Genomic DNA, 26,838 nt, shown 5'->3' with positions numbered 1-26,838 from the left:
CAACAGCTATGGTGGAAGTAATCTTTTAAGTGGTTTAGCAGTGAGTGACACTAGGGTGCAGCATTGTCCCTTTATCTGTCGGGAGCGCCGTGCAGAGAAATGAAGCAAAGCCAGAGACCATGGAGTTGTAGTCTAAAGGCACCAAACACACAAGGATTTCTAGCTGTTTTCCTGCTAGCTACGTGCGAGTGCCAGGCCTTGGCCAAAAGTCACGCAGGCTTTCCCACGGGACAGGCAAAATGTCCCTTCTGTCCTACCACATTGGCTTCATGGTCTGAGGGTGCACGGAGTGCTACGGGTCCACGGGCTGTATGCTGGAGGTGGCTAGGAAATCCCATGAGATATGAGGAAGGGAGAGCAAGTGATGGTCTCACAGGCCACCAAGATCGCGCTTTCCTTTCGACAGGGGCATACTGGAATACTTACGTTCCCGGGTCCCTCTTTGCCTATCGCATGAGTACAGGACACGTTCCACAGACTCAGAGGAAAATACGAGTCCAGTGGTTAGCGACAGAGGTTTGCCATGCACAGGCAGGGTAACAAGAGCTTGGCAGAGAAAGTGTCCACTTTGTGGGGCTGTCAGTTGAGGAGGTACTGGGCCTTGGGAAATCTGCAGACCAGACCAGACCAGACCAAACCAACAACAACAAAACAGAACACCTCCCCAATGTACAAATCAAAGCCAGAGAATGTTCTTTCAGTTTCGAAGCACTGGGAACAGATTCCAGCTCCTGAAAGGACCTCAGCTTTGGGTTGGGTTCCAGGCCTGAGCAGTCACAGTTAAACAGGCCATTCTGTAGGGCACTATCTGGATGAGGGCCGAGGGTTTTAAATTCCATGAAAAGCACTTGCGATGGAGACTGATAAAAGGGTTAGCGGTGGTGATTTTTAGCCAGGGCCCCATCTCTTTCCATTTTTACCTCTCTTGGGGTGGGGACTCGGCAAAAGCCCACATCCAAAAGGGATGCCACGCAGCACGCCTTTCGAGAAGAGAGGCCCCGGCTACATTCTAGTGACGTGAAAGCCCACGCATCCTCCCATGCACAAACACGTAGGTACAAATGAAGTTTGCAAATCACCGGAGAGTGATGGAACAGACAGCCAGAAGCGGTTGGGTGAGCCCGAGAACAGACTGCACGGAGAAACTGGAGCCCCTTCCATCAATCGGGTAAAAAGAATTAAAGAAGAAGGGGGTTAAGTCAGCAATTAAGAGCTGGGCATGGTGCAGTGAACCCACTGTAGGGCCCTTCGTGTGACTTCCTCTCACAAATTTCTCAGCCACATACTAAGATGAGAACCTATCCTTCATTCCCTATTTTGGTGTTCTGGGGGTGGAGTGGGGGATGTGACTGGCTTGCATTCTGTCCTCGGTTGTGGAATGCAAAACAAAATGAACAGGAACAATCGGGGATTCTCAACAGGAACTGGACGTTGGTCTATTTGGTCTTTGGGGTCCTAAGCCACCGAGTGTCCCATCTCTTACGAGAGGTAAATTTGATGCGATTGCAAGCGGATAACACATCTGCACCATGGAGCGGGCTCTCAGAGCTCAGCCAAGCTTGGAGAAGCAGCAAAGACCCACCCAGGCAACACGAAAGCATTCAGGGCACAGCATCGAGGCTATGCGTCATGACCGGCCCCCGCGTGACACAGCTCTTCTACCTTGTCCCCGCTTGTCACACAACCAGTCAGATTGTCTGCAGCAGCAGCTTGGAGCAAGAAAAGACAGGAGAGAAAGAAGAACATCAGAGGAAAGCCGCGGCAAATGTCTCATGTGGTGGATGGTTTTTAAGTATTACTTACTCCAAGATTTTCCCTAGTTGATCCACGTCTGAACTTCCACGAAAAAGAGGCCTGCAAGAATAAAGAGAACATCTTCAAACCAAGCATTGAAATTACATCCCAACAGTCTGTCATTATTAGCATTGTTCAGCAGAAAGCAAAATGCTCTTTCCTGATGGAGGAAGAATGTGATTGTCCCTCTCTGGTCAAGAGAGGCTTTCCTTGTACTTCCCTTGCTGCAGCAGGGCTTGTCCTGTTTGCTGTGCTATCCCATGTTCAGAACTGTATCGTGCTTGCAGCCATTTGCAGCCACAAGGCTACCGCACTGTCTATAGGCCCAGCTTTCAGAGTTCAGCATAAGTTTGCAATAAGGCGGAGTCCATCTTGGTCCGAGCCTCCCACTAAAGGTATGTGGGAGTCCTGAGGCTACCCTCAGGTGTGCCTTTCACACCCAGGGTACTTCCTTGCAAGCCTCTTTCTTATCTCTCCCGGATCCTGGGGCATTCAACTTCCTTTCCCTTGGTACCGTAGCTGCTAACCGTCACATGTTCTGAGGCAACTGTGCCCTGTCCTAAACTCAAAGCCGTCCTTATCTACAGCAGCCATTTCACAGGCAATGAAATAAACTCCCTTTGTGACATTTCTGGTGTTTACCCAAGTAGACCAAATATTCCTTTGAGGGTGGGGACATCTGTAGCTTCCTCCGTAAGTTTTGCCCTAATACTTTCCCCTAAATGACACACAGTTATCATTATTTATTATAACCTCACATCTGTAGCACACAGGTAAATCTCAACTCTCCTTTAATTTTTGTATATTTTTGAGTCAGAGCCTCTCCCTTCAAAGCCCACTCTTGAGTTCATTATATGGACTCAAGGTAACCTCAAACGTACCATCCTCCTGCCTCAGATTCCCTAGTGCCAAGCCACTGTAACTGGCTCTGTTAGTATTAATCTACTTAAAATATTTATGATTATCATCAAGGATTATATTCTTACTCTATCATATATTAAATTATATAAAGTGTGCATGTGTTGATGGCAACAAACCCCACATGTTAGAAGAGTGCACTCCATTACTGAGGCTGCTACATACCAGCCCTTAACGGGTCTCAAAAAACAGCCAAGTAAAAGGGGAAGATTCGTCCTGAAGCCTGAGTGGAGCATCTCACGGTTATGTTGGTTATGCTGGAATCCTTTCTCTCAGCTCAGTTCTCTGCAGCTAAGCCACAGGGGAGAAGCAGCAGGGGGCTCTGGGAGGGGGTACTTCAGAGGATCCTGGCATTTCACCAGCTAGCGCTATGGGATCCTGCAATCAGATTGCTCTGTGAATTTCCATGGAGCCTTTAAATTCTTGCTCCACTTCAACAAGAAACAAAGCAACCCACCAGCTAACACCCACTGCACACCCACTTGCTGCCGCTACGGTTTGAGTGTGGATGGTGTCAGGCAACCCTGGGAAGAGGTGGAGGGAATGGGACGGATGCTCTAAGAGGAGGAAAGATGTGTTCCCTCCCCATTTGGAAGCAGAGCATCTTCACTAGCCAGGGGTCCTGCTGGCTTTACCCTAGGCTTCTCAGCTTTAAGCACAGTAGTCCTGTTGTTTATAAAAACTACTCAGTCTAAGGGTAGTATTACAACTATCAGACTAAGAAAATGATCATTTTGGATCCTTAAGCCACGCCTTTTGGACCCAATCTTTTGTACATATTTATTTTTTTTTCTTTTCTATTTTTCGGAGCTGGGGACCGAACCCAGGGCCTTGCGCTTGCTAGGCAAGTGCTCTACCACTGAGCTAAATCCCCAACCCCCTTTTGTACATATTTAATTTGTGTTGTTCAAAGTACCAAATACACAGTTTTTAGAACTAATTTTTATTTTCTCCCAAAACGTCTGCTTAATATCTGAGTAAATCATGACATTACGAAAGCGAAGTCTGAATGGCATTGTGAGAATTAGGAATACTTAACTGACCCCCAGTTTAGTAAACCCCTGTTTCGAATGGCTTGAATGTCAGGGGTCCCAGGTCAACTAGGTTTATACACGGAGAGGAAGGAGTACCAGCGGTCTTGGTGAGCTGATTCTGTGGTAGGTAACTGCGCTAGCTGCAGCAGCTCTCATGAACATGGGCGGCCATAGAGGCTGGTGAGAAGTTACTTTGAGTATTACAGAACTATTTAAAATTATAAGCCTATCTGTCTCTTGTTCTGGGGTGTGTGTCTTGTCTATTCAGGCAGCTGGAGCGGAATCTCGTAATCCAGGGAGGGGCATAGACACAACAGAATGGACTCCTCTTGGTTAGGGAGGATGGGTCAGCTGACAGCCCACCTCTTGCTTCCTTGAGACCCAGTGGAAAGAGAAAGCGCTTCTCTGGCCTGTCTTGGTTGAGCTCTAATATGTGTGAAGGACCCACCTCCTAATCTAATGGCCTGTCCTGAAGGTTAAGATGCTTTCAATATGCAGGTTTTGGGGAGGTCGGATCAACACTGGTCATGGAAATTGAGCCCCCTGAGTTTTTGACTCTCTTCTATCCCAGCAAAGTTTTCCATGACATTCTTGGGGGGAGGGGATGCCCATTTTACCGCTGGGTGTTCCATCAGGGGGCACGCAGGCCCGGTATTCTGCTCTGGTGTTATCTGTACTTATCAGCTGGATTTGGTCTACAGGATGAATGGTGCCCTGCCATCTTTAATTAGCCCTTGCTTCCTTTAGTCACAAGTGCAACAACCAGGGCCTCAGTGACAGCTCCTGTTCTGTGAACACTCAGGATAATGTCCTCTGTGGAGACTGAAATTTCTCTGACGCAGAAACTCAGGGTACCAGAATGAACGAGTGTCATCCCCTTGGAGAAATCTGGTGCATAACGTGACCCTGAACCCTGTCACTTGGCTTTGCAGCAGATACGGTTTGGCTTGCGTCTTGCGTTACACAGAGTCGCTGAGCAGTGAAATGTCAGTTGCCAGTAAAATGGTTTACTGGATGCAGACACATCATCAATAGAAAATGGGCACATGCTGAAGGGAAGAGGTCAAGACGCTAATTATAAATGTGATGGAAATGTTAGGACAATCTAGTTTCTACAAGGGGATTTTGAATAGTCCACGTGAGCTGGTTTAAGTCTACAGAAGGCCATCTACGCACACGGGGAGAGTGGTGGATAGCGGGAATAAATGGTGGCATCATGCTTGAATCTTGATGTGCAGAAGTGGGACCTGGAGAGAGGAGGCAAGGGAGGTATAGGACCTCAGGGCATGGTCTTTCTTTGATGCTATCGGGTTTAGAAAGACCTCAGAGGCCAGTCTGTGTATTCTGAGGAGACACAAAGGGAACTCAGAACCTGAACATAAACCGAGTGTGAGTGTGTGTGTGTGTGTGTGTGTGTGTGTGTGTGTGTGTGTGCGCGCGCAACCAGGCCCTCCACAGCCACTTGTGCTATCTCTGTATCCAGCCTCAAGGGACAGAGACTTTAGAGCATGTTTTCTGGTTTAATGTCGCCCCCTAGGTGACATTTTATAGCTATGGAAACGGGTCAGCTGACTGACAGAGAAGGGGGTGGGCGCTAGGAGAAATGAGATGATTTGGCTGCATCTTTATTACTGACAAAGACCTGAGCTGGGAGGAAGGAAGCAGAGGGCTGAAGGGACAGATAAATAGAATGACAGAAAGAGGTAAAGGGGGCCAGACAGAGACAAACCAGATGGGGCCCATATAACCTCAAACTCTATTTCGCCGCGTGGCCCGAGAAAGCCTGTGTGTCCCAGAAACCCAGAGGAACCTTGGAGAGGTCCCGCATGAAGGATGAGGATGGACGGGGATGTCTGATGGCACCCAGCGGCACACAAGAGAAAAAACTGGTGTAATTTCCCCCCAAAAGGAAGGGCCAACAGAGCAAACCCATTTTACCTCTTTCTCCATCTACCGTCTGGATCACAGACCTGCTAGTTCTTTTAAATAAATCATTTAAAGGTAAAATCAGCAATAGAGATACCCTATCGAAAGAAGCAAATCCAAAGTCTACTTTTCAAAATGTCAAAGATACTTCTTTTGTACACACATTGTCATACAATACAAAGATAGCTACTTCCTAAGATTAACATACATAAGGAAAAAAATCATTTTTTATTACCTAGAACATTACCAAAGATCGCAAGTTTCCTACATTGTCATCACAAACTACGATCACTCTAGGCAACCCTCTAATTAACTGCTGAAGCATGCCTTCACATAGCAGCACCACGAAGACACCCGCTGCCTCTTCGAGAGGTCCGTTCCTAATCTCCACTCTGCCCTTCCTACCACCCAGCTAAAGATACTTCTGCTTTAAAAGACTCATCTATACTCACCTCTTTTCTTTCTTTTAAAATAGCTGGTTTAAAAACTAATTCAACCTGCAAATAAAAATCCTAAGTGATCTGTCAAGGGAGCCCAGGGGGAAGCCAACCTCAGGAGCTTTGCAAGCATCATTCAGTCTTTTTATTGTATCCTGTACTCTAAGATAAATCGCTAAACATTTAAACTGGATCAACCAGTTGAGCCTCGAGCTGGCCTTTTGATTAGATGCAGGTCAGCTGACAGGTGGCCCCTCTTCATTTTCATTACTGGGCTCACTTTCCTCCATGGCAAGAGAAGGGGTTCCTGCAAATTACTGTGCGTTTGCGAAGCTCTAGAGGATAACTGTGTCCTAAAACTCCCTTAGTCGTTATAGTGGCTCTCTTCTTTCAGCTTTTTACAACTGCCTTAATAATACATCCTCCAATTACCTATATGACAACACAAAGTCACCCACCACTGTCAATTTAACATGGGCGCACCGGCTCCTCCCTCCCCCTCCCCCAGGCCCCAGCCTGGCCCTTCCCAAGTTCTTTAAGTCATGGCTTGATATGCAGACTCTTTACTTACGGCTCAACTCAGGGGCATGGAGAACGATCAAACTTTATTCTTTTCAATCCTACACATACACAAGCTGCTGAAAACACCCTCGCCATCTCTCACAAAAAGGGACCACAGCTGTTTCATGAATGCTAGCATAACTAAAACTAAAATAATATAAAAGTAATTCTGCTACCCATAACTGTGTTATTCATCAGCTCTGTGCATATGTGGTTTTATGTGTATAATCTACCTCATATTCATTTCTTGAAATGAATCTCTATCTACCTACCTACCTATCTATCTGTCTGTCTGTCTATCTATCTATCTCTCTATCATCACCTACCTACCTATCCATCCACCCATCCTATCTACCTACCTACCTACCTACCTTCCTACCTACCTGCTTACACACACACACACACACACACACACACACACACACACAATTTATTTTGGTGGTGCTAGGAATTAAACTCAAGGCCTCACAAGTGTGCTAGGCAAGCAATCTACCACTGTGCTATGTTCCCAGACTAATGTTAAAAAGGATCTTTGCTGACTGAAGAAAAGACTGGTATGGACTGTTCTGGAAACACCCAACTCAATCATTTCTCTCCAAATGACTTTAGGAAAGTCCCTTGGCTTGTTTTATTCTTAGCTGACTCATCTGTGGATGGAGATAATAACACCTACTTCATAGGATCCATGAAGTGATACTTTATCATATATTATAACGCCCAGCTTCAAAACAGATCTAGAAGTGGTCAACACACACACACACAACACACAACACACACACACACACACACACACACACACACACAGAGACACACACACACACAGACACACAGACACACACACACACACAAAGAGAGACAGAGACAGAGAGAGGCAGAGGCATCTATAAAAAGTCACACACAGACACACACTCCTCTTGCTCCTGGTCAATATTATATTGGCTGACAAAGTGCTTCAGATGGTGAAAATGCAGGGTGAGAGGCTGGATGTGGTGCCCCACTCCTGTAACTCCAGCACTCAGGTTTGAGGCCAGCCTCCATAGTGAGTTCCAGGCCAGACCAGGCCTTGTAAGTTAGACCTTGTTTCAAGAGCTAAAAATCAACCAAGAAAGAAAAAGCTTACACATTACCACATGGTAAGCTCTCTTATCGTATTTAAGGCCAGCAGTCCTTTATCTGGGTTACAACATATTACATACTAAAGATCTTATAACTAATCAAAGAAAGAGGGGATTTCATCAGGGAGAAAGGCTGAGTTTTCTAAAGGGAACTCAGCATTCTGAACTGGAAACACCATCTCCCCTGTACACAGTTTTACAGAAAGCTCCGATCTCCACATATCGAGGCTGTTATCAGCAAGTTCTCCAGGGTTAGATTATGAAGGGGCCGACGTCAGATTAATGCCTCTTAAAACAAACAACTAGAAAAGAGCACACAGATATGGACTTCGGTGAACAGCGGGGTGTTCCCTAGTGCATGAGTGTTCACTGACATGCCAGTCACAGAAAGGAAATGATTCATGCATAAAGGAGATGAAAGATTTCATTTATAAATATTTTCATTGTACCAACAAGGCCTGGAAGCCAGGGGTCACCCTACAGAACACCTCTGGAGCCTGCATTTGAACTGAGGTCATACTTCAGCTGCTGCCTTCCCTTGGTGGGTAGGATTTTTCCAGGCCCCGATAGTGACCTCTCAAAAAGTATTATCTTCCTATTTTATACTTGCTCTATACTCCGTTCTAGAGTTATTAAGGAAACGAACGGATCACTTTATAATTAGCAGCTATTCAAATCAACAGATTCAACATGAAAGCCCATTAATTGGTTTGCTTAATAAACACTAATTGAGTGATATCCACTTAGCACATAAGGCACTGGCACATAAGGCACATAAGGCACTGGCAGGTACACATGAAAACCCTTGCCGAGAACATCCACCATATTTAAAATTGCAGAGCATTATGGATGCTTATATATAAAGCATTCAGAGGGACTGAAGATGTGGTTCAGTGATCTGTGCTGCTCTGGCAGGACCTGGGTCTGGTTCGTTCTCGTTCTCTCTCTCTCCTCTCTCTCTCTCTCTTTCTCTTTATACACACACACACACACACACACACACACACACACACACACACACACACACACATATCTCACAATTGCCTGTAAATTCTAGTTCCAGGGAATATGAAGAAGCTTTTATTAGACATCGATGGTTTCCTGCACACACATGGTGCACATAGAAACACACACACACACACACACACACACACACACACACACACACACAAGCACACACACACCCCCCTAAATAAAAGTGAATTAAACCATAGTATTTAGAATCCAAATACGTTACTTGAACTACACTGTCAATTTATACATACAACAAATGTTAGAATGTTAACATTTATCTATGAACACACGTATTCACCACAAGAATCTTTGCCCCCATTGGAAAGAAGATAAAGAAATGCGTGGTTACTTGGAGACGTCTGTCTCGTGTTACTGACGAAGCCCCACACCTCCCGCGATCACTTAAAAATCTACAAACGATGCGGAAGTGACCTGATTAGCCCTCTTTTCCAGACAGAAGTTAACTTACCTGAGGAAACAGCTTAGGAAGTGGGTAGGGGGCTCTTTGTGGCTTCCGTGGAGGTGACTTAGGAGGAATGACTTAGAGAGATTCGTTCGGCCAAGAGGGGATAAGACTAGGTCAAGGGGTATGACTGTCAGGTCAGTACACAAGAGGGGTGAGAAGGACTCAGGTGGGACTCAATGAGTGCAGAGATGAGAGACGCCTGGTGTAAGACATCTGAAGAAAGACCGAACCTGACGTGGGAGCAGCAGCGGGATTGTACACTTGCAGTGTTTTAAAAACCACTTAGAATGCACGCGCGCATGTGTGTGTGTGTGTGTGTGTGTGTGTGTGTGTGTGTGTGTGTGCGCGCGCACGCACGCGTGCATGAGTATGTGGTACCTCTGAAGGCCAGAAGAGGGCGTGGTATCCTCTGTGGCAGGAGTTACAATTGATGGTAGGCCACCGGGTGGGGGTGCTGGGAACTGAATTCAGGTACTTTGCCAGAGCAGTCCATACTCTTAACTGTGGAACCATCTCTCTAGCCACCAGGAGAATCAACTTTAGATATAACTTATGTAATTAAAATGTACGACGTGGATTATTAAAGTGGAAGAAAGAGAATTATAAAAAAAGAAGTAGGCGTAGTTAGGTGTATACCCTATAGAGCCGAAAACACGTCTGTATAAAGATTTGGGTATGTGTGGCCATAGCGCATCACTTCTAATAAGCAAAAGTAGCAAAAATTGTAAATGTTCACCATTTGAAGACTATGAAAAGAACTAACAGCCGATGACGGAGTATCAGTCAGGCACAGGAAGGATAAAGTACACACAGGCAGGCAGGCAACCTATAAAGCTACTATGGTGGGTAAAAGCGTCCAGTCACTAAAGAACAGGTATAGCTAGATGTGGTTGTTTAGAACTGGGGTTCACTGGGTGGCAACTATCCTATAGGCACAATATTTACCTGCCTGAGAAATTCCTATGCTTTAAATCCTACCTTCAAAGTGATGGTCGGAAAGTAAGGCCTTTGGTCATGAGCTGGACCATGATTGGTGCTGGCTAGCTAGTGTCCTTAGGGAAGTCCTTCAAGGACCCTCACCATGTTGTCTTGTGAAATATGTTGAGAAGGCGGCCTAGGAGAAAGTGGCCCTCATCGGACATGGATCTTCTGGAACCTTACCTTGTATTTCCTCGACCCCCCCCCAACTATAAGAAACGAATTCTGTTGTTTATAACCCATTTCAGACAGACTGTGAGTGGGTACTGAGTCTCTCTCTGGGTGACGGAAATGCTCTGAAATTCAGTGTGGGGATGGTCAAACACCCCAGTGGACCCCCTAAACACTACTGAGATGAGACAGCTTATACTAGTGGACTGTTTAAGGTGGAACACCAACCAGTTAAAATAGTTAAAAACTGTATTTCTAAACAAGTAATGCCACCTTTGGCCTAAATACAAGAAGAACTTAGGCACATGGTAGTGAACTAGTACCACACATATATTTTACCACAATCAAAGCACTCGATGGCCGACACAAGACCCGAATAATGTAATAATATGGTGAAATCTCTACCATTGGAAATACCATTCATTCAGGATTAAATAATAAAATAAACCCCTGCCTCAAAAAAGCCACTGTCAAACACTGCACTCTCTACTCCTGTGCCTGTTCATTTGTATTACTTGTTGACTCTGGTTTTGACACCATCCACCCATCTGCAAGCCTTAGGGCTAGCTTTTACAGACGCCTGTGTCCACAGCATTTAATACACAGCGCTCTCTCTCTCTCTCTCTCTCTCTCTCTCTCTCTCTCTCTCTCTCTCTCTCTCTCTCTCCACAAATGAACTCACACAGAATGGCGGCTGCTCGTCCCTTTAAGACTTCCCTTTCTCTCTCATCAACTGCAGTTCCTTGTCTCGAACTCTGCTATCTTGGCTTTTCAAGTTCACGCATTCAAGTGTGAGCATGTGTACTAAATATGCATATACCAACGGAAATTACACACAGAAACTTAAATCAATCAATGCCTGCACGAGGCACTAGATAACAACATCTGCTTGGAAACAATGAGTATCTAAAAAACAGGGGCTCATTCACAATTACTATCCTAACTCGGAATTTTGGCCAAAGCCACCAGAGATGTAGCAGGAAGGCATGCGGGATGGAACCGTGCCTTGGTGCTGAGCTCACACAGGCACACAGGCAGGATGGGGTGCTCGGAAGACAAAGGGAGAGAGACTTGGAAGTTGGAAAAGATACAGCAAAGGCACAATGAGGACTAAAGGATTAGAGACGGGGTGGAGGACAAAGAGGCATCGGAGGCAAAGCAGTCCAGAAAGAAAGCAAGCCTCCTAACAAAAAGAAAGGAAGGAGGCCAAGATGGTGGAAATGATCCACAAGGGAGGGAGGTGCCAGGCACAGGGAGGCGTGTGTTGGCATCCCTGTACTTAGAAACACTGTGAGTTTGGTGATCGCCATAAAAAATAAATAGCTGAATGAAACTTTTTCTTGGTTCCAGATGTGGGTAATTTATTGTTCTGCAAAGGGCTTGCATTTACCAGAGTATGAGTAAGATGCTGATGGGGGATGTGGATGAACAGGGGTGCACACAAGGAAGCGAGGTATCCTGTTATTTTTAATTCAAAGTCGAGAATCAAGATTAAACCAGAGGTCACTAAACTACATGATCTTTCTTATGCAACGCAAAACCCTAACTAAAATTAGTCCGTCTACTGAGACAGCTACCCATATAGCTAGAAAGACCAAGTGATCATTAAGAGAAAACATATTGGTAATGATTCTCATGGACTTTCTGTGCACAGAAGCCTAGACCTCAGTTTAGCTGAGCAAAGACCCTGACTGCACCTAAGTACATGAAAGGTATATCCGCCCAATGGAGACATACTAATCTCATCTAGTACTATACTAGTAATCTAATCTATGGTACTAATCTAGTACCATACTAATCTAGTAAATGAAAGTCATACCATGGGAATGGAAACAGAGCTTTTGAAACCACCTCTTGGTCTGGAGAGAGGGTTCAGAGGCTTGCTGCCAAGTCTGACGATCCAAGTTCGATCCCTGGGTCCTACACGGTGGGACCCAGTTGTCCCAGAAACTGTCCTCTGACCTAGGTAGACATGCCATGCAAATGTGTACATGCACACATCCAATTAAATAAAAATAACGAATCACTTCTTTCCCCCTAATCTTTGAATCTAGAAGACTCATTCTTTAACATAGTATTTTTTTCACTTGTTTATTTTTGGTTTTGCCACAGCGTGCCTCAGGAATTTGGCTGTGGGCGTGATCACCGTTGCACTCAAAACACAGTCATCCTTTTGTAAAAGCCGAATGTGGCATTTTCCCAGAGTTGAAGCCTTAAATAGTGTGAAAATAATCACTGGAGATTTCTGAAATGAAAGAGTTTGATAGTTGGAGTGGCTTATTATTATTATTATTTTTAAGTATCCTTTATGAAACAGGAGAGACGGCTCAATGGTAAAGGCACTTGCCACTAAGCCTGACGACCCTGAGACCCATACAGTGGAAGGAGACAAATGGTCTTCTAATAGCCACTCGCATGCAAGCCCAAACAGACCTACAAAAAATAAACCTAATACATTAATTTTAAAAAAGCTCTGCCCAGAAAGGAACCATTGGCACCAGCCAGAGTAGCACAAATGACCTGAAAGTTGTAGCCAACATGATTAAAGCATTTTCTGTGGACATTGTGCACAGCGTCAGACTGTTTTTCTCATTTTCTCTCTGAAACTTAGAATCCACTTAGTTTAGTATAAAACTGTGGCCCTTGAGAGTCAGGGATGTTGTTCATTTGTCTCGGAGAACTGCAAAATCAGGACTGTGCCCAACCAATAAAACATAGTACGAGTCCTAACAGATCGAACTGAAGCGATCTAAGAGACAGCTCAAGCTTTCTTTCCTTTCTTTTTAATTTTTAAAAATTTCATGTGCATTGGTGTTTTGCAGATATGTCTGTCTGTGTGACGGGTCCACTGGAACTGGAGTCACAGACCACTATAAGCTGCCATGTAGGTAGGTGCTGGGTCCTCTGTAAGAACCACCAGTGCTCTTAACCACTGAGCCATCTCTCTGGCCCAGCGTAAGTCTTCAGAAGACCTGGTTCACTAGATTTGTATTTTTAATGATGAGTGAGTATGGGTTAAGATCTTTCTCAAACTGTACTGTAGCCCGAGTGAGACCTCAACCCTGCAGATGGGAGTATTTGGCTTGAAAACTTGCGACAAGAAGGTGGTTGTAGTCAGAACAGAGGAGCGACTGAATGCGGCTGCAGCCTTTGTGAAGACAGAAAACCAACGACCCACGAGACTACCAGGCCCACCCTTACTGCCACTCCCTTAGGATCTGCACTGGATGAGGAGGAACGTTATTTTCCTTCTCTTTGGCAAGTGTAAAGACAGCTGGTATCCTGTGTGAACACAGTACTCCCCCCTCTCTAGCTCATTTTGGACGGGGGCCCAATACTGGGTGATAACTCAACGATTCAGTTCAGGAAACAAAGCCCACGGCATTCCTCAGAAATTTCACAGACTATCTAGATGAAACAAGGCCCGTTTGAGTGTTTCCCCTCCCTTCACCCCCTTCAGTAATGTCTGAAGAATGTAGGTTTTCACGGGTGGACACACTGGGTGTGAGGCAAGATGCAGATTCAGATAGGAACAAAACACAACGACATGATTCAGCCTCTGTACCGTGCTTCCCCAGATCTTACTTCAGCAGGGGTCAAACAAAGGAACGCTGGTGTTTGACAACCGTCTTGAGTCACCAGAGGAAGTTCCTAGCGTTCAGATGTGCTTGTTGAAATAACGCTGGTGAACAAAGCCAGCCCCCACCCCCCCCGACTCCCCCACTTCCCCCCATCCCTGCGGGCCAGTGAGGTTTTCATTTCAGGAAATGGAAGTGTCAATGTGGACAAACTGTCCCGAGGTATTTATAGCGGAGTGTGTCATTCTCTTAAACTGCCTTTGAACCAAGTAATATGTGAATGGAAAACGGATCTGAGTCTCTTCCACTCTTTTGTGCCAGCTGAACAGTACTGCGCTGATAAAACCAGCCACCTCTGTCACACTTCATGGCTCTCCGCTTTGCTGTTTTGAGACAGGGCTTCTCACTCCTGGACCTCACCCAGAAAGGCCAGGGAATCCTCCGGGCTCCACTTCTCCAGCATCAGGATTACAGGAGTGGGGCGCTGACATATCCGGTTTTGTACGTGGGTGCTGGGGACCCAAAATTGAGTCTGCATGCTTGCGTACTGACCGAGGGAGCTCCTGACCCCAAAGTTTTAAATTTTAAAAAAGGTATCATTTTGAGTGTGAGAGTGTTTATGTGCACGAGCCTGTGCGTCGGAAGCCAGAGGAGGCCACTGGATGCCCGGGAGCTGCAGTTTATGCTCTTGGGTCTTGCTGACCCACTAAGGCGCTCTCCAGCCCCGCAATTTCTATTTAGTGAAGTACATCAACATTTTGGCTTTTGACTTTCTAATCTTTTAAAAGGCCATTTCCGTTTTAGGCTCTGCAATACTGCCATGGTTTCATTTAACCCGCCGGTTCTGACAGCCGGCTGCTGTCATTTGTTTTGCAAAGATTAGTGAGAACCTAATTAAGGTTACTGTCTGTCTTATAACAAGTTGACGTTACTTTGCTTCATTTGATGAACAAGCCTTTCTACCTGGAAGGCTTTGTCTGTGGTAAGTGATGCCTTCCGGTAGCCTGGGGTCTGCGCTCTGGGCTTTCTAGTCTGTCCGTCCCATTAATGTCTGGTACATTTTTTTGGAGCCCCCTCAGAGCTTCATACCACATTGTTCTGTGCTTCATAGCAGACATCTCCCTTTATACAATAACCACCCCCATGCCAAGCTTGGCTATTTCCACTAGTTTAACTCTTCCAAATACCCTTTAGCAAATACTATTGGAATTCTTGAATCAGAGCTTAAGAGAGGAAAAAAAATATCTATAAATGGATTTGCAAATATTTCACATCCTTGCAACATTTAATCTCATGTAAGAAAGTGGCGTGCATTTCCCACGTCCAAACAGTCCTTACATTAATGTAAATTTTACACAACTTGATCAGATTCCACTGTTTTCTTGATGGTGTTCCACACAGGGACTTACAGTCATCTTTACTTTGTATTTTTATGCAAGGACCCAGACAGCAGAATTATCAACACCCCGGAAATGTAAACATTGTTCTGCCTGGGTCCTCTTGAATCCTGGGGTTCGGGATGTATTACGCTTGTGGAAGTGGAAAAAAGAGGAAAAGGGACCCCTGAGGACTTAATCAGCAGAGTCTGCCGTTTTACATTCATGGTGAGGAGACTCTGACCCTCCCAGGAAGGCTCTAAAGGTTAAAAAACCATGCAGCCAAAGCGAGGTAGTAGAACAGAACTAACGTTTGAATCAGCGCTCAGGGTGATGATTCACTGCACTGGCTCATCCTTGGGAAATCACCTACTAAGCGGAATTTAGAAGTGAAGGTGTTATTTTTGGTGCATGATTTATAGCCACCCACCCAACCCCTGGGGATTAAATCTAGCTTTTAAAAATGCATGGAATTCGTAAGATCGCTGGACCGGCTTTGCCAGGTGGAAACGCTGTCTCTAGAGGGGGACAAGATTGCGTTCCCTGCCGAGACCTCGGGAGGACAGAAGTGCTGAATCATAGGAAAGCCATATAAGCCAAGAGAGACAACCCGGGCTCCCAACACTGGCTCTGTGACTGATTAACGAAGCACTGAGGGCAAGCGGGCACTTAACCTCTGCTCATCTGTAAAACCCCGGTGTCTCAGCTTCTGGCCATGCTGTGGTGAGGACCAGAGCACTATAAAATCAATAAACCGCGTGAACAAAGCAGTCAGTACTGTGGAAGGACAGACAAGCCCTTCTGCCTGGTGCAAGCAACACCGCCAAGCAGGTAGCAAACGTCTTAAATTCTCACTCGCTCCAAGAGAATTTCTGTTCACACCACCCTCCCCTCCCCCATTTCATCGTGACTAATTTTGCGAGGAAGATTTAATCCTGTTGTTTTGTTCTTTTCCCTGGACCAGATCTCTCCAGGTTTAATTTACCCATGGCGGGCTGCTGTTTACCAAGCTCACCAGAGAACCTTAAAGTTGCTACAGTCTGGGAAACGACAGGTAGAGGGACAGGTATCTTCCCTGCTCTGTGCTTAGAGAAACAAGGTTTACCAGAACAAGATCTTCTCCTTCTATTGATGGGCATACCGAGGCCCCAAGAGATTACATGACTAACGGAAGGTCTGGCATTATGGCCCTCTTTTGAATCTCTCCAGAGAACATTTTACTGAGTGCCGAATTTTGCTTTGGATGCTGACAGTAACAGCTCTAAACGAAACACAGTCACTTCTGACTATATTAATAGTATTTTGTTAGCGGAGGCAAAATTTTTTTAAATCCATGTTTGTTTACCAGTGATAGAATTTCTGTGGCTTTCTTTCCCAATTCGCAACACGGACACTGAGCCCAGATAATCTGGCTTAGAGAAAAGGGGTGAAAGCCATGGATCATGGGGAACCCAGCTCCAGGGCATGCGTCTACACCACAGCTCCTGAATTGGTGGCTCAGGAACATGTAGGAAGAAGGACGGAAATACTGTACACGCCAGGATACCAGGAAGCCTGCACTGAGACAGCTTCTCCTGGAAATGGATGCATAAAGAAGACCAGAAAAACGGAAGCGTCAATAGTCATATTAAGAAGGGAGAAAGTTTCACAGGATCCTTACCCACCAAGCAAAAGCCACTGGCAACTAATGGTTGCTGGGAGGGGGAGAATCACCTCTCCCAGGGAAGAACCCCCTTACTGGCTGTCCAATGCAGGGTGGTCAGCCTTGGAACCATACACATGCAAACAACAGCGGATTCAGTAGGGTGTACTCATAACATATGCACACTTATGTGAGTGTAACAGTAACTGGAGAGCAGGGGTGTATGGGAAGGACTGAAGAGAAGGGGGGGGGAGTAATGTAATTCTCTTTCCACTAAAAACATGTATTTTTTTAAAGTGTTGTTACCTAAAAAGACATGGAGAACGCCACCACCAAGTGTTAGTTACCAAGAATTTTACTGCAGGAAAGGGTTTGCTTTACAGGTATGATACCATCCAATGCTCTAACACACCCTAGTGGGTAAACACCATTCCTAACTTAGTGATAGGAACTGACACTTTAAGTTAAAAAAGAAATCAAATATCAGACCGTAAAACAGTATGTAATAAAGAGCCCGTGTATTATCCAGTGGTATATATACAGGTTGATTATGAATTTTGAGAAAATACATAAAAACTAAAGACTCCAGATAAGTTTTCTTTTTCGAGATAGGGTTTCACCTATCCCAGGCTGGCCTCCAACTTGCTAGTAGCTGAAGGGGACCACGAATGCCTGATCCTCCTGCCTCTACCTAAGTGCTGGGGTTACACGGTGTATGACGTCCATCTTGCTTGAAGAGGAATTTAAAGAGTTAGAAGTTTGTATCATGTCTCTTCATCTCGCCTAATTAATCAGAAGCCCTAGAGTGTCTGGCAGGCTATAAATAACGTTTTTAATCACTCGCTAATAGACACTGTATACACTGAACATTAGTGGGAACTTCAGATTATACTGCTCTTATGTGTTGAAAGCTTCAGAAGATGTCTTACTTTTTCTGCTAGTGCTGAGTGCCATTAGATGTTCTTCTTTCTTAGTTTGCCAGAACGCAGCCAAAGCAGACTAACTTCCAGTCGTCTTCAGCCACAGGGCATCAATACTATTTTTTGTGTAAACGGTTTATTGTGAAAGATGATCCTGGGCACCAGAGAGCAGCAGGGAGGAAGCCGCAGGCCCACACTGAGCACCGTTGTACGACAGCTCACCACTGATGGCCCAGGCTCTTGCTTTCAGACTCCTTACTTGAGGTGAACCTTCTGGTTACCTTTGCCTCCCCGTGTGGGAATTCTGCCAACATCCAGATAGAAGGAGGCTTCACAGCAGACCTGGCGTCAGTCTCGCTGAGCCTGCTCTGAGCACCAGCAGGACAACACCCAGCCTGGGCAGGACCTCGTCCCGCTCTGCCTATGACTGGCCGCCATCTGCAAGCACCATGCTAACTCTGAATGTCAAGTCTCTTTGAGCCATTCGAGGGCTCTGTGACTGCCCCAAAGCAACCTCACCGACACACTAACTTGTAACAGACGTGTCCCACAAATTAAGTGTATTCTCCTTACTAGTACTTGAAATGTCCTTTGCTGTTGAGTTAACCATCCGCCGGATCGATGGTACGAGTAAATGCTACACTTTGGTGCCAACGGTGTGCTGCACTTCTAAGCAGATCCACTGTTATTTCACCGAGGTCAGGATGCCACTAACTGATCGCAATTTAGGCCCCGATTTCTGAAGTAACGAGGATGCGGGAAAACTGTGAGCATCGTAGAAACACTGACTGAATACTGCGGAAGGGCTGGTGAAAACACTACTTTCCTGTTGCGGGCAGATGGAATGCTTTGGGAGTACTGTTCAAACTGTCCTCAGGATTGTCCTGGATCGTACAGACCCAGCAAACTTTTCAGTACTCTGAATACAGACCACCGAGAGGATCGCCTCCTTGCGTTCCTGAAACTCTTCGTTCTTTTGGTACACCCTGATGGACAGATGCCAGTCTGAAACCCTCTAAAGAAAAGCACAGCCATTACAATAGACATTTCTTCATGATTGCTAAAAGGTAGGCAGCAGCAGTATCGATGAATATCTTTTCTGGAGAATTCGGCACAGGTACATGCGAACTTCCAGGTAACCTGACAGCCAGACCCCCAGATAACCTCCATGTTTCAGTGGTCTTAGGGGGAATGTTGGGAAACTGACAACAGTTTCAAAGGCTACTCACTGCTTTCCCTCAAGAGCAACTTTCTTGCTTAGAGTATAGTTGCACCAAACAGGATGGTTTGGTGTTTTTAGGCTTCCTTTTCTTATAGGAAAATAGGAGTCACTGCCCAAGTCACCCTACCATGTTAGCCTCATGAGCACACCAGACTGTCTAGGCTTAGTTGGACCCGTTGTTCAATTTCTGTCGCCTTCCCCTTTTCTGTATTTTTTTTTTTGGTTGCTGTTGTTGTCTAGCATGGGTAGTGACAGTTACTGGGTTCTTTCTTTTATCAACGGCTCCTTTACCACAGACTCTATTCCTCCTGCTGGAAGCCTGTCATGATTGGAAGCTGGAAATAAAACCACAACTGAATAGCCAGGCACTTACTTTAACAGTCATTTCCAACCACAGATTAATACTGTTACTGGATTTGACTAACGGCTCTTAATCAGCCCAACTGTCATCGCTTGAGAACATTCATGCCAGCTCAAGCCTGGCAACGTGAGCAAATCCAAAGCATGGTATAGCTTTACCTCTTACTCCCTCCTTCCCTTATAGCTCCTCTCCTCCCTCAAAAGGAGCCTCTCCAAAGAGCCTGTGGCTGGTTCTCCTTAATGAAGGGTAAAGCCAACTGGATCAGGAAATTATGCACCCTCTCCCTCACCTGGCCGGAGGCTTTATGCAGCTGGTCAGGGTTGCCATGGGCACCGGCTGGCATGAAAATGGCACACAGCTTCACTGTCTAAGAAACGTGTGTGTAGCCTGTACCAACCTCTGCCTATCTTGTCGGCGCTGTTACAAGAATGAGAGTCCAAAGGGAAGCTTGGGGCTTAATGGAGGGCTAATTCTCACCGAGAGCAAACAGAGCCAAGTTTTTCATTTCGCTGGCTGGTCTAACATTATAGACTAAAGCCTAGGGCTGTTGACAGAACTTTCTTTAAAAAAAAAATTTGATACAAAGATGATAAAGGCTGGCTCAATCGAATTCAGGTTCTACCAACTAGAGCTTTTTACAAAAAAACAATCTAATCCCTGCTTCCACCCAGACAGGAGAGCGGCTTTGGGGACCTGTTAACTCCATCTCTGGGCTGTACAGAGAAGAATGTAATCCCACCCCGCCCCCTCCACTCCATGTGTCTTTCTTTCCCTTTCCCTGCTTAACGTGAGGGCTTGTCAGATTTCTGAGGCTTGCCCGGGCTCGAGCATTTCTCTCACTTCAGCCTTCTCCACCGCTGCTGAGATTGCGGGAGCTCACGGCCCGTGGTCCCTGCTATCATTTTTTCTGATTGATTGCTACTGAGTTGATGTGTGTGAAATACAAGTAAAGACCTTGAAAATGCGATGCTGTACATTCGATATGTCCTTGAAGGAAGAGTAAGGCAAAAAAACTTCCCAGAGGGCAGTAGGTTTGAGATACGGAATGGCTTATAGTTTTGAGGCGGGGAGATGGTTAAGTTTATAAAGTGCCCACTGGAAAAGCAAAAAGACTCGAGTTCAGGTCCCAGCACTACTGCAAAAAGACCCAAGAGCGCTGGGTTGAGCACATGAAATCCTAGCACTGGGATGTAGCGGGCAAGGAGATCCTCAGTGTTCATTGGCCAGTGAGTCTTTTGAAATCAGTGACCTCCGGTTCCATTGATGGTCCTTGGCTCTGACCTCCACGCACACTCACATGCACAAAGCCTGAAGACCACACATTTACTCACTACCTCTAGGATTTAGTCCCGAGGGAATCACAGAAGGCGGAAAACCCTGGCTATCAAACTGTGCGTCTCGGCCTCCCTTTAAAGAGTTCCTGCAAATTTCATTTTGACAAATGTTTTACCTACACGCACAACAAACAGGGATATCTAAGTACCAGTCAGATCATGATTTGTTTTTATAAAAGAGAAAAGAGATTACAGGTATTTCACGAGCTAAAGTGTTACAATGCATGAGGAGCAGTTGAAAAATACCGGTTACACCACAACCAGCGACCATTTTTTGGCCAATGGCTTGTTTCTCCTTTTCTTTTTTTCTTATTATACAAGAATTCTCCTAAGAGACCTGCTTTGAGATTATGTATGCCTCCCGACTTGCATCGCATTTCACTGACTAGATTCAGCACCGACTTATTCCAACAACAACAACAACAACAACAACAACAACAACAACAACAACAACAACAAGAAGCAGCAGCAGCAAACCACTGAACTGAGAACGGAACCCCCGTTGAAGGAATCAGAGAAAGGACTGAAAGAGCTTGAAGGGGCTTGAGACTCCATATGAACAACAATGCCAACCAACCAGAGCTTCCAGGGACTAAGCCACTATCCAAAGACTATACATGGACTGACCCTGGACTCTGACCGCATAGGTAGCGATGAATAGCCTAGTAAGAGCACCAGTGGAAGGGGAAGCCCTTGGTCCTGCCAAGACTGAACCCTCAGTGAACGTGATTGTTGGGGGAGGGCGGTAATGGGGGGAGGATAGGGAGGGGAACACCCATATATAAGGGGAGGAGGAGGGGTTAGGGGGATGTTGGCCCGGAAACCAGGAAAGGGAATAACAATTGAAATGTAAATAAGAAATACCCAAGTTAATAAAGATGGAGAAAAAAAAATAGTAAAATGTCCAATGCCATCATTTCTTCTCTCCTACCCTAAATATGGAGATTTTTCTTATCTTCCATTTCTTTACATCAGTATGAACTTCATCTTATTGGGTAGTTTATAATCGTTTAATATAATTACATACTTAGATATCCGAAATACCTCGGAGTAATGTACTCACTCCTTCAAGTTAAAAGCTTTGACATTTGCAAAATTTTGTCTTTACCTTCCGGTACAAATAAGAAAGTTCTATAATAACCACATTGTCGCTGTCAAATGAGAGTATACAATGCACATAATTAAAGTCAACCTCGGGTTAGAGAGATGTCTCAATCCTTAACAGTGCATGCTGCTCGAAGCACCCATGGCTGGAAGCTCACAAAAGCCTGTGCCTATGGCTCCGTGGGGACCAGATACCTCGGTCTCTGTAGGCATCAGCATTCAAGTGCACGCACCCTTACACGCATACAATCAAAAGTAAACCTTACATAAAATAATGTATATAATAGACACATCATGAAGCTACTTTTAAAACCTGTTACTGAGCCTAGATGCTAAGTTTCCCATGCTGCCCTCCAACAAGCTATTTAGCCGAGGATGACATTGAACTTGTGATTTCACTGCTCCTGTTTCCACCCTCTGAGTGCTCAGATTATAGGCACGTGTCACCATGACCAGCTTACAAGGTTATCATTCGTTTTAAACGCAGCTTTATGGTTCGACGTGCTTCGGAAATATCAAAACAAAAGGGGTCTCTGCATGGAGTTCCGTTTGAGATGGGAGAGGGCGTGGCTGCCTTGTAAATCCGTTTGGAAGGCAGTGTCTAGTGATAGCTCACAGACAACCACTGCTCTTTTCCTTGACTAAAGCCAGCCAGCCAGGCAGCCAGCCATACAGAGGTAGGCATGAAACAGTTCTAGCACATTCTGTGCTTGTTGGTCTCACAGACAAATGTCTGCTTGCTCCCCTCTCAGAAGGCCGCAGAGGACGACAGGGGGATAGTCATTTCTCCCATTCTCGGAGTTTCTTCTTGCTGACTGTTTGGAGTTCCCCTGGTAGCTGGTGTGAGGTATTTCTTCCTGTGGCTCAGAACAAGAGTCTACAATGGCCTTGGGGATTATGCTCTCGATCCTATGAAGTGCTATGGCAATAGCTACAAAGGCAGAAGTCCCCCGACACCTTGCTCCGCAGTCAGTGGGCCTCTGCCCCTAACGACCCCGCCTGGTATCTAAGTCTCATTTAGACGGGTTTTCTGAGCTCATCTGTGTACTCTGGGTCTTGCCAGATTCTAAGCTTGGCTCTGGCCTTTGCAGAAGCTGTAGTGGGGCAGAAGAGGCAGGAACAGAAAGAACCCCACAGTGACTAGGCATGACTTCATTATTGAGTCACCCGGCCACGCTGTAGGGTGTGCTGTGGCCTAAGTTTAAGTCTGATACCTAGGACTGGGGGTGCTGTCTAGAATCTCAGCGCTGCAGGGCCCAAGGCTTTTGATTCTGGATTCTTCTCATGCCCAATGTTGTACCACTGACTACTGAAAACGCCATCCGGCTCTAGAGGACGCTGTCACAGTGCAGACAACATGATCACCCATACGGATATTGTATACAATCCAGAACAGAAGGCTGACTGTGGCATGCGACCTGCTTTATGTAACCACAAAGTACCACTGTGTGGGATCCACACTTGACTATTCTCACTTCATACTTGAAACTGAGGCTGAGGGACGATGGGTAATGAGTCACCCAGCTCGGAAGTGATAAAGAGACCGAACTAGAGGCTGCAGAGCTGGCTCACGCCACTGCCTCACTGTCCTGTGTCCTCCACCAGGGAATGCAGGCTGACTGCTGGTGGACATGTGTCAGTTACTTTCCTCAGCACAATGAGCAACCTGGAGGGAGATTTGTCTTGGCTCCCGGTTTCAGGAAAGGCAGTCCACCACAGTGAGGAAGGCGGACGGGAACAGCCACTTCTTCTACTTCTCACATCCCAGGGGATCTGCAGAGTGCTCGGCAGGAAGCAAGCCACCCAGTCTCAGCGAGTGACTTCTGTTAGCCAGGCCACAATCCCACGACCTCTCTCAGAGCAGGTGGACCGGGGGGACCCAAATGTTCAAACACATGGGACTCCAGGGGACAGTTCACGACGAAACCATAATGAAGACAGCCTGAACAGAAAGTCCTTGCCTTTCTCAGGGAGTAACCAACAAGTCAAACACCATCAATAGGTACAGTTTAGAGGCCAGGTAGCTCGCACTGGCTGGTTATAACAGGATAATGAGGAGCCGGCATCTGGGAGGCCGCTGAGAAGCAGATCGCGTTGGTCACTCGGTACTCAGTGGTTTATTTGCCCAATCAGTACACTGCAGGCCAGGATTGGGCTTGCTTTTCGTGGGGCTGATGTAAGGGAACCCAGAACGGGAAGTCGTATAGGATGCCCGCCCTGCCGGGCCTTCTGGGTAGGGTAAAAGAAAGTCAGTTAGTGGGCTGGAGAGATGGCTTAGTGCTTGAGAGCACTGACTGCTCTTCCAGAGGTCCCGAGTTCAATTCTCAGGAACCACGTGGCGGCTCACAACCATCCGTAATGGGATCTGGTGCCCTCTACTGGTGTGTCTGAAGAGAGCAACAGCGTGCTCATATAAATCTTTAAAGGACCACAGTCCCCCATGACCTTTAACAACTCAAAAGGCTGAAGGAGGAGACAGCGTGCAGAGGTGGCCTCTTCCCTTTGTCCTACGAGTACAGCTTGGGCTCCATGTGCTTGGTAATGGCTGCTTCCCTTTACTCTGTACAAAGCATCAAAAGTGAGGTCTTTACTCTTCAGGCTTGGACTTTCCCATTCACTGTTCTGGACTCACTGGGGGTAAAAAAACCCAGTTCAGATTCGGGGATAAGAAGGACTGCATTGTGCTCTCTGCAGAGTTCATCCAAGTGGGACACTGGCTTCTTCCCCGTGGAATCGTCCTATCGGCTTCAGAAAAGACGACAAAAGATAAGCTGGGCCCAAAGATAAGCTGGGTCCTAGAGAAGCTAAGGCCAAACGTGGTCCTCACACAGGCTCCTGAGTAAAACCAAGACACAGAACCAAACAAACAGGGAAGGGGGGTCCGACTCTTCCTATCTGAGACCCGGGAGTACCGGCTGGATGTGGCACTCACATAAATCAAGAGAAATTTCCAGTCCAGATCTTCAGATTTCTTCCAAATGGCAGATTTACAGCCCCACAAACAGAAGCATGGAGCATCAGAGTCCTCTGCTGCTACAATCTGGTTGCATTTTATGTCTGACGACAGACGCTCCCAAGCTACTGAGGTTGGGACCAATGGCCACTTACAGCTTAGGAGAGAAGACCATCAATACGTAGGATATTTACGTTATGATTTTTTTTAAAAGACTGCATTTTAAAAGACTGCAGTAGAATGGTTGTGGATCCTCTTCAAGGAAAAAAAAACCGGACGCCTCTGCTCCTCGGTTTCCAGAAACTGACACTTTTTATTTCCCACTGTAGCATTTCCTCTAACTTCTGAATAATTAACCTTTAATGACTAACCTAGTCTTCTAGGAATGGACCTTGTGAAATCTGCTTTTGATTCATGCAATAAATGCAGGACACACTGAGGAATGTGTGCAACTTGGAGAGGCTGGAATTCTTTTTGCAACCTGGGCCACCCTGGAAAGAGAGCAGGGAGCTTGAACTTATCACCTGAGAACCATTTACCTGTTTCCCCGTCTCGAGCCTCAGAAGTGTCTCCTAGCACAGAGCTGACCATGATCAGCCCAGCTTCCCACAGAACTGCCTGTGGAACACCACTCCAACCAGCCAAAATGGCCCCTGCCCCAGGCTGTCACTGTCAGCCCTCAGATTGTAAGGCTACAGGTCAGATGTGGAGGACGGGGTGCTGCACTGGCATGGCCCTATGCCCAAAGGCCAGCAGCCAGCCTGATCTCTCTCCGTGTAACAGCCTGACCACCTGTCTGAGAGGGATGACCAATCTCATTTCACGAGTCCTGGCGTGGAAACTAACGGTTCGCCCCGGACGCTCAAGCGCTCATACTGCAAAAGACAAAGAATGAAACCTCAGCTATGAATCTAGAACAGATCTCTTAAGGAAGGAGCCTTCTGGTGGCCTTGGTTTAGATCCTGCATTACCATTCCCAGGATCTTTAATGAATTCTCCAAACAGCTAAGCAGACCAGAGAACCAGCATCACCAGGCTTTGCCTTTCCTGCCTTTTTTTTTTTTTTTTTTTTTTTAAATAGCATAAAGAGCATTTATCGCTAGGAACAAAAAGGACACACAGCTACCAATAACAGCGGAAGGATCAGATAGCGGTTCCTACAGATCAACAATGTGGAAAGCAAGGGAGGTAAACTTGGAATTGTAAAGATTTCAAAATGTGCTGTTTGTAAAAACCGAACAGGCCTGGCTCCACAGTGTAAACGTCTTTGAGATTAGCCATATTCTGAAACGAGAGCATTCTCCCATTCTTTCGCGTGTAAACAAGGACCTCCAACCCAGAGCAAGGAAAAAATAGGCTTTTGCTTCTTAAAGCCGGTCAGACCGTCACCGCCCAGCATACCCACACAGGAAAAAAAGACGAGACTCATCTTGTTTTCAAACTACTAAGCTACCAGCATTTTGGTGGCAAAAGGAAGAGAAGGGCTGCAGTCTGACCTGTGCTTCGCCCAGCACGTAGCAGTTTCTATCTCGCTGAATGCACATGGCACTAAGAGTTCAAACTCCGCCTTAGAAATCGGAGTTCCATCCAGAAGTGTGCGTCCACGGTTCAGGGAGGGAGGGATCCCAATGGCCTTGCGCTGAAGCCACCGTCACAAACAGGATTTCCTAAAGAGGTCCGAGGGCACGGGAGCTCCTCTCTGTGTTGGCTCTGCCATCTGGGCAGCTCTGTTGCTCCTTCCCTAGTCAAGAGGCCCAAGGGGAGGCGGTGCTGCTGGGGGACTCTCTTTCCTATTGTTCCTCCGGCCTCTCGCTTCCCTTTCATCTCTGGTAATAGCTGGGATTTATGAGCGGAGCTGGATGACCTCCCAAGTCTTCCCTTTGGCTTATGTACCTCATGGGGACTCCTCACCAGGCCCCCCTGGCTTTGGCTTC

At 46.2% G+C, this 26,838-nt stretch overlaps 1 protein-coding gene across 1 annotated transcript in view; it reads right to left on the bottom strand.

Annotated features, from left to right (window-relative positions):
- Positions 1-26,838, bottom strand: part of Cdk6 (cyclin dependent kinase 6) — a 180,446-nt gene that overhangs the window by 4,564 nt on the left and 149,044 nt on the right. Inside the window, exon 6 of the mRNA XM_032906991.1 lies at positions 1,804-1,854. Within this exon, the coding sequence (XP_032762882.1) occupies positions 1,804-1,854 (51 nt within the window). The remainder of the gene's footprint in view (positions 1-1,803; positions 1,855-26,838) is intronic.

This window comes from Rattus rattus, chromosome 6, assembly GCF_011064425.1.
Source record: "Rattus rattus isolate New Zealand chromosome 6, Rrattus_CSIRO_v1, whole genome shotgun sequence".
NCBI classification, from domain to species: domain Eukaryota; kingdom Metazoa; phylum Chordata; class Mammalia; order Rodentia; family Muridae; genus Rattus; species Rattus rattus.
This window is presented reverse-complemented; position numbering and strand designations above follow the sequence as displayed.